The sequence below is a fragment of the Belonocnema kinseyi genome, chromosome 7, assembly GCF_010883055.1.
Source record: "Belonocnema kinseyi isolate 2016_QV_RU_SX_M_011 chromosome 7, B_treatae_v1, whole genome shotgun sequence".
NCBI classification, from domain to species: domain Eukaryota; kingdom Metazoa; phylum Arthropoda; class Insecta; order Hymenoptera; family Cynipidae; genus Belonocnema; species Belonocnema kinseyi.
The window spans coordinates 132,029,926-132,039,142 of record NC_046663.1 but is presented as its reverse complement, the minus strand read 5'-3'; the positions used below and the strand labels follow the sequence as shown (position 1 = coordinate 132,039,142).

The following is a 9,217-nucleotide window of genomic DNA, read 5'->3' as shown; positions in this document are numbered from 1 at the left end:
ATTCGAAATAAATTAATATACTTGTTACAGAAATGATAGAATTGGGAGAAGTGGTGGCGGAATTGTTATAGCAATAAGTACACATTCAAGTGAATAGAATTATATATATATATATATCCATCGTTACAGTTTGAATAATTTTTATTATTTACAGAGGAAATGGATTTCGTAGGACCATTATATCATGGGATACTTATTATTGCTGCAAATTTAAATATAAGAAACTACAATTATTTTTGTAAAGGTTTTCGCTCAGATATTAGGGCAGATGAACTATGCGAATTTGCTGAATCTATGGACTTAACCCAATACAACACAATCTTGAAGAATAACAATAGATGTTTAGGCTTAGTTTTTGCGAATACTATGTGAACAGTAAAAAACATTTCAGATACTATGGTGAATAAGGATGAGCACCATTCCATTTCAATAAAAGATTGTAACTGCGGGACAAAAGATGCACTTCGTAAGTTTAAGATCGATTGTCAAAACAGACTTCATTCTAAAAAAGGACTTAAGCTTAGCTCAAATTAATTGGAATGAGTTGTATAAGATGAATGATTAGGAGGATGCGTGCAAATATCTTTATGACGTAATACTAAAGGAAATGTGTGAAACTATTCTTACTCTAAAATATAACTTCTCTGTTAATCATTACCCTGTCTGGTTTTCTAATCAATTCGAAAAATATCTAAAAATAAAAAAAAAATTCGATGTAAAATAAACAAATAGGCTTTTGATACAAAGGCTCGCAATTAAATTTGCAAAATCGCTAAAAAATGGCCAAAGATGATCATAAAAATTACTTAGCAGGTGCTGAAAACTCTCCAACGGGTGATCCTAGGAAGATTTGGAACATAGCCTTAATGCCATGTGACGAGAGGGTCACATGACCAAACACATGGCCTTAAAGTTAAAAAATGAAACTAGGATTCCTGTAATCGTGATACATGAGGGCTCTAAATTGTGCGAAGAAAGCGAAATTTTTGAGGCATTTACAGAATACTTTTGATTGGAAGATGAAGATAATATTGCTCTCAAGAGTTGAATTTATCTATCACAATGGAAAGAAACCAAAGTGTGTCCAGTTTTTAAGGGGGGTGACAGATCTGTCCTAAAAAATATCGTTCTACTTCAATTATGAAAATTTTTTCCAAAATATTCGAGGTGTGTTTACCTGATACTTTTATTTCATATCTAGAACCATAAATAAATCCTGCACATCACGGTTTATTACCGGGAAATTCCACAGTTACAGATTTGAGTAAATTCACAGAGTATACCTCGGAAGCGCTAAAAATTGGGGAGCAAGTTGATATAGTCTATTTCGATTTCTGACAGAATTTGATAAAGTGAACCACAGTCTATTATTAATAAAATTACGTGACCTTAATCTACCGCCCAATCTTGTTATTCTAATTAAGAATTCTAGGAAATAGGAATCACTATGTTCAGTTCGCAGATCACTCTTCTGACATTTATCAGCCTAAATCAGGAGTTTTGCGAGGATTAAATTCAGGTCCTATTTTTTATATTGTCTATAGTAGTGATATAACTGATAAAATCTCATCAAAAATGATATTATATGCGGGCGATACAATGATAATATAGAGATTAAAATAAGTAGGTGATTGTGTGCCGCTAAAGAATGATCTGAAAGATTTTATAAATGGTGTACGAAGAATAAGCTGACGCTAAATCTAGAAAAAAGTTCCATGGTTACATATTCTAGAACTGTGAATCCAATAAAGTTTAATTACGAAATCAATTGCGTCCAATTAAGTAGACTAGAATCCATATGCGATCCAGGAATAAATTTTAACTGGCAATTAAGATTTAAGGATCATATTGAAATAATGAGTAGGCAAGCTTGGATATTTCTACATGACGTGTCAGAGTTTTAAGAAAAGGGAAACGTTAATATTTGTATCGCATGCTGAGACACTTGAAAAGATAAAAAAAGAGATTTTTGAGGTATTTGGTGTTTATAGAGGAGGGCATATATCCTGAAATGGGTATTTCATACCTATAAGACTTCATACATGTTTTATTTTAATGCTGTTGGAAGATAGAAGATCACATCACTACCTAAAAATGCTATTCATAATACTAAAAGTTAAAATTATCTCACCATTTCTACTCAAAAAATTCATTTTCGAGTGTCATAGGTTGATAAACGATGTCAAGAGCCTTTCTGTATTAAAATTGATAAGGCAAGTAATCCAGCACATGATATGTGTAGGTTGATATATGATCTGTGCAATACTCACTGAATCATTTAATTTGTTTTACTTCTACAATGAGTACTTTCAACGCAATTGTAATTAAATTTATACTTAGTAGAAAGTAAAGCTACTGGGGTTTCAATAGATATGAACATGAACATACTGCCATGTCAAGCGCGTTTTTCTGGCTTCTTTCACTATTTTGCTTGGTACATCATTGAAACCTTATCCGCTTTTGTAATACTTGCCTGTCTGGGAAATTCGTCTAAATCGCATTGATTTAGAATCGCAGAGTTTCGCAGTGCGAAACTCTGCCTCCTCGGCTAATAACTAATAGTTATCTACTATTTACAATACTCACATTTCCCTTTTTTTTACACATTTCACACATTTCACATTTTCCTTTACACTTTCTCTCCTATTTACAATCTGTCCCCGTTTACTGATCTTCTACCTTCCTTATTTTCTTTTCCATTTTCCCCAACACCCCCTTCATCCATGCTACTGCCTTTTTATCCCCCCTTTCACGCATCAATACGTCCATGCTTTTCACACTACTTTATACCTCCTCATACTCCTCCCTTGTCATAATCCACGCATAATTCCTAAAAACATTGAATCTCTTATTCTCTCCCCCCTTGCTGTTGCCTTTCTCTCTCCGTGTGTTTTTCCTTAAACATCTCATATACCCACCTTCCATCCTCATGCATCTTTCTAACCCTAAATTTAAAAAAAAAAATTCTAATCCCTAATTTCGTTTTTCCAGTTTCCCCCCTGAAAATATAATTAGGCGTATTCCTTGCCGACCCCAGTTTCCACTTTAAATACCACACTTGTATCCTAACTATCTTTTCATTTTTCTTCCTCCCCCACACCTACACTCCATACAATAAGAAACTCATCACTAGCGATTGGAAAATTTGTATTCTCCTTCCAGAAGCATGTTAGAACGATTTCTTTCCAAGCCCCCACACATGCCTCATCACCACGTTTGCCTTTTTCACTCTCTTTTGTCTGATCATCCATTCCTCCGAAACACGAAGCCCAGGTGCACAAACTCTTTGACTTCTGCACCGCCTTTTCCTTCCACTTCCACTTTCTTCCCGCATCCCTTCCACCTCATTTCCTGAATGTCATAACATTAGACTTTTCCGCATTCAACTCTAACCCATTCCTATCCAGCCACCCCGCTCTTTGCTGGTAGAATTATATTACGTGCATACGCGAGTGACCATATACTAACGCCTCTCACCTTAATTCCTCCCACCACACCGGCCGCTAGTTTATTTTCAATATCCGCGATTAAAATCGCAAGAAGCGTTGGGCTAAGCGGACACCCTTGCCTCAATCCCATACACAGCCAAAAAGTCTTCGAAATTTCCTCAGTGAAACAAACGGCAGTCTCATTGATCTGAAGTTAGGCAACGAAATCAACGCATGCTTTTGTTTAGCTGATTGTTTTTCCTATTCGCGTAGCATCCAGGTGTAATTTGATAGAAGAAATCATAATCGCTGGAAGAATTTGAATTTAAGTTTTTTAAAACTGTGAACCATATTTTTATTCACTCTTGACAAAGATTCTCTTTCTTCGTGCGCGTTTCTCATTTTTCATGAAAAAAGAGTTTGCTCATCGTTTTTACTTATATGTTCTAAGCTATTTAGTTTCCAATATATATGATTCTTTCTGTGTATATATGTGTGTGTTAGTGTATACATATAATTTAGAATTGGATTCTATTTGAGTGCCGAGTAAGATTCTAAGGGATCTGTTGTTCCGAAGTTCTAGTAAAGACGTAAGAATTCTGTTGGATTACCTTCGCACGGCTCACTTGATAGATAGTGAGCAAGTCAATTTGATCAGAGAAGTCTTGTTGCGGCACTTCATTCCGTCTTTTGAAAAAAGATGGAGTGCGTTCTATAATGCAGACAAATTTTCTGAACCGAACAGTGCATGGTTATCATCTGACTTCATCATATCATTGGATCACACAAAAGTAGACAGAAGATCTTCAGAAGATTTTGAAACCAGTTTCAAATCGATTAAAAGAAGGAAAACACTCTTTTGGTGACCCTCATCCTCAAATTGAAATTGAGAATGCTTTTTTGAATAATTTGTGCTCTTCTGGAAAGAGGAACTTGGCTAAGGACATAAGAAGTATGATATCGAGAGCTGAAGATGAACAACATACAGAACATAAAGAATTTGAAGAACAAATGGAGCCATTAACTTTAGAAAAAGTTATTTCTCTGGCTGAAGACACAAAATTGACAAACCATAAATATGAAACTTTTAAAATACAAGCTAAAGCACATCATGCTGACATGTTTCTTTTTTATAAAAGTCTTGAAGAAGCCAAGAGACAGTGTCTTCTTCTCGAAGAAAGTATGACAGTTACAGAGTCTGGGGTGAGGGTTAAATTGCAAGATTTGTGCGATCATACAGTGAAGTGTATGTTGGAAATACCAAATATTTTGCCATCGGATATAGTGGAAGGGAAAAATGTCGTGATGAAGTGTCAATATAAATATGGTTATGATGGCTCATCTGACCAGAGCGAGCATAATCAAAAGTTCTGTGGGCAGAAAAATCAGACGCAGGAATTTTGATGATGTCTGGTGCTATTAAGAATAATTAAAATTTATTCCCATAAGAATTCACGAATTGTTCTGAATGTGCAGAATCCTTGACAATTTGGAAGAACGATAATCCTGAAGCCACCAGATTATGTAGGCTGCTCATGTTTGAAAATGCACTAGAAACTAAGAAACGAACCACGACAAAATTAGAGTTGATGGAAGAAAAATAAAAAACTCAAACCTAAAAGAATTAAAGTAACGAATAGTCTTTGTACTATAACTGTCATTCATGAGTTCGCTTTGACTATGGTTGATGAAAAGGTATGTCAGGCTCTTTCCGGAACTCCTTCTGCTGCCACATGTTACATTTGTGATGCGACTGCATCCTAGATGAACGGCTTACCTAAAGTTGCAGATGAACCAGAGAAGACACGAAAATTTAAATACGGGCTCTCTACATTGGATGCGTGGATTCGTTTGATGGAATTGATACTGCACATAAGCTATTGTTTAGGATTTTGCAATTGGCAAGCAAAAATTAACGAAGAGACAGCGAGAATGAAAACTGCAAAACAGAGAGTCCAAAAAGAAATTCGTGATAAAATGGGGCTTATTATAGATGTTCCCAAACATGGCTGGGGGACTTCCAAAACAAGAAGTACTGGCAGACGATTTTTCAAAAATCTTGATTTGACATTCGAAATCACACATAACGACAGGGAATTGATCCTTAGATTCGGCATAATTTCACAAGCAATGGCTTCAGGGGAGGCAATTGACACTTTCACGTAGGGAAAATATTGCCAACACCCTAGCGAACCGAGTGAACGGGGAGAATACTCTACAGAGTATCCTCATAGTATCCACATAGTGTCTTTTCCGTATCATGCAACAAAAACTAAAAAAAAAAAAACAGCAAGATCAACTTTTAAATTGGTGAAACTCCGTTTCTACGTTAAAATTCCCATTAGAAGGTCACGGATTAATCGCAATATTTTTTTTTTTTGCAACGGTAAAAAGTTAAAAAAAAAGAAGACCTGTAATGCCTGTTGACTGCTTCTTACAGATGATGCGTTTGAAATGTAGCAGCCAACAGGTGTTATACGTCTTTTATTTTTTAAAACTTTTTTCCATTATAAAAAAACGATTGCGATTACTCCATGACCTTCTAATGGGAATTTTAACGTAGAATCCGCATTTCACCAATTTAAAAGTTGAGCTTGCTGCTTTTATGAGTTTTTATTGCATGGTACGGAAGGGATACTATGTGGATACTGTGAGGATACTCCGTAGAGTATCCTTTCCGTTCACTCGGTCCGCTAGAGCAAACAGCGCAAATGTACGTCAATCTTTAAAATTGGTACTACATGCCAGTGATAGCACATAAAAATGTCATTCATGGAGCCAAAATTATTGAATCTGCTTTCCTCCCCATCGTTCAATTGATGGAAGAAGCTCAAGAGGCGAACAACAAAAATGTCAAATATCCACGAGAGTTTCACACTGGAAAATAAATTCAAACCCTCCTGTGTTGGCCAACTGTAAGGTACTGAATGAAAAAAAGAACTGTTTCTGAAATTAAAAGGATTTGTTAAAAAAAAATCATAAAATTTATCAACAATTTATAAATTATTCTGAAATTATCATGAGGTACCTAATTTAAAAAAATTGGCATCGAAAAAAACGGATTTTTCTGACGACAAATGGCTGAATAATGCATTTGTTTATTAAATTTGTTCATAATATCAACAAGAATAGTCTTGAAAGGAATTTTTTTCATTACAATATTGTTTCCATTCAAATCTCTTGCATTATAACTTTAAAAAACGTTCAGTTATTGAAAATGATAGAAAACACATTTTCAACAAATAATTTGTTTATAAAATTTTGTTTTGTTTATTGCATCATAATGGATTATCTTTATATAATGTGTATCTATGAAACGTCGGTGATTGCAACAATTTTCCTATTATTGACGAGCACCGGGAACGCAAATGGAAAAATTATCATTATTTTCGTCATATTTATTTATTTATAAAAAAATTGAAAAAACTAAATTAAAAATCAGGCTCGATAACTTTCTCTGAAACTTTATCAGCTTTAAAAAAAAACATCAAAATCGGTCCACAGGTTTAGCCGGAGTCCTATTTTGAACCAAAAAATGTACTTTTTCCCCCCTTTGCGCCGCCCACAACCTTCCCCTATCCACCGAACGGAACGCGCCTTTGAGATCCACAAAAAACTCGTACACTTTCGAACCCTTCTTCGCTAATTCTCTATCCACCCCGGGCTGCACATCGTCCTTCCTATCTTCGCTGCCCTCATTTGCCTCCTCTCGCTTGCTAGCCCTCTCTTTCGTCAACACTCTGACTGCTTCGTGGAGCCTCCACTTATACCCTCCCGGACAGTGGACCAGGAGATCTTAAAACTTGGACAAAATTAAAAACACTGAACAATCTGGTTAAAAATTCTTTCTCGGCGGTTTTTGGGGTTGCTGATTACAATTTTTTTGCTTAGAAACAACAAATTAAAAGTGGCGACTAATTTTTAGAAAAGTTAACAGATTAAGCTGAACGTTTTTATTCAGGGTTTTTTTTTAGGATTACCTATCCGATGTCAAAAGTTCCTAAAACAAAATGGCGAATCCAATATGGCGGAGGAGTATGCTTAATAAACTTTAGATTCTTTTCAAAATTGGTATAACGGAGTTTTCCAGGTTGCTGATTACGAATCTGATATAAAAAATTCCAGAAACAAAATGGCGGATCCAATATGGTGAACGAGTATGCTAAATAAACTTTCGATTCTTTTCAAAATTGGTATCACGGAGTTTTCATGGTCGCTGATAACGAATTCAAAGGCAAAAATGATTTTTAAAATAAATAAATCATGGATCTAATATGGCGGACCTTTCTGGATGCCCTAAAAGGTCATTATCTGTATCGCAGTTACTCTAAAGCTTTAAATGAAAAAAATCTATAAAATCAGACAGTCACTTCGGAAAATATTTAACAAGACCGTGTAAATTTCATGAACTTTTATGATCTATATACGGTTTCTAAACATATTTTTTTATTTAACTCTGTTATTGTATAGAATTTTTTATCTGAAGCTTTAGAGTAACTGGCGAAATATTCGAAAATTGGACGAAAAATTGATATAGTAGGATACATCCTATAAAAATATCAGAAAGAAGCTCAATGTTGATAAAATTTCACATTCGTTTATCATGAACGTAGAGTATGACTTGCATATTCTCCTTCTGACTAACATTCTGCCATTTTTTGGAGATTTTAGTGAGAAATACTTTAATATTCCTTTTCATGTTGTTTGACATCTTATAAACAATGCCTAGCTTTTCAGAAACATTTCTTTTTCTATAATGTCTAAGCATTCTTTTTGGACTTCGAGGTAATTTGGATTTTACGAGATCGACTATTTCCCTCCTGGTCATTGAAAAAGTCTTATTGTCAGGTACAGGATCTTAAAAATGCACATACAATATTTGTTAATACAAATTTTCTAATTACTAAAATAAGAAATAATCCAACAAAGCAAAGCGACGGGTCACCGTTTCGTAGAAGTAAGTTCAAGTTAAGGTTAGGTTAAGTTTGCATGAATATAAGGTCAAAATAATTTTTTAAATAAACATACGGTTCAAAATACGTTAAGCGAACCCACCTAAAATGATTGTGTTTTTATCGTCGGATTGAAACTTGGTTAAATTATAGCCGTGTTAAAACTATATTGATTAACCGAACCGGTTGTCAATGTAGAGGGGCTTGAAGGTTTCAGGATATGGACATATATGAAGCTTGAAATAAAAATTAAAAATAAACTTAAAACCGCAGCTGGTTTTTTGATACGTAATAAGGAAAGCCCTAATCATTATTTTACACTGAATATCTCTGTGGAACTCAGTGGAACATTTTTTATATTCATCAAATTATATGACTTCTCGTTTTTTCTTCGAAAACTATTTCAACCGACTTTACATGCTCTTGTAAATTACAATGAATAAAATCATGATTCGCCAATTAAATAATATTGAAGTACTTACTTTTCAGAGGCGATTCCATTTTGGAAAACAGAAATTTGTTCACCATTTCAAAAGTTATGCGGTTTTTTGTGCAGTCGTTTTTCACTTCTATCAAATGCGTTAAATATTACTCGTGAAACTCTCACTTTCCGACTCAATCGCACAGTAAAAAAAAATATTTTATTGTCCTTGCATGTCGCCATAAGTTACACATATACTGCTTAGACTTATCTATAAGTAAAAAACACTTCGGGGAAAATTTTTTGGGGGGTTTTGAATCCGGAACTAAATTTAACGAAATTGTATAACGAATTTTGTGACTACTATGCAAGTGTAACGCAGGATCTCGATTTAAAAAACTTAATAGATGAATCCA

At 34.5% G+C, this 9,217-nt stretch overlaps 1 protein-coding gene across 2 annotated transcripts in view; it reads left to right on the top strand.

The window, feature by feature from the left end:
- LOC117177362 (E3 SUMO-protein ligase NSE2-like) overlaps window positions 1–9,217 on the top strand; it is a 90,507-nt gene that overhangs the window by 36,380 nt on the left and 44,910 nt on the right. The window contains exon 1 of one of the 2 annotated variants that reach the window (XM_033367997.1): window positions 382–466. The exons of the other annotated variant lie outside the window; for it this stretch is intronic. Coding sequence (XP_033223888.1) covers window positions 397–466 — 70 coding nt within the window. The 5' untranslated portion in view covers window positions 382–396. Of the gene's footprint in view, window positions 1–381; window positions 467–9,217 lie in introns of those variants that run through there. 2 annotated transcript variants of the gene reach the window in all.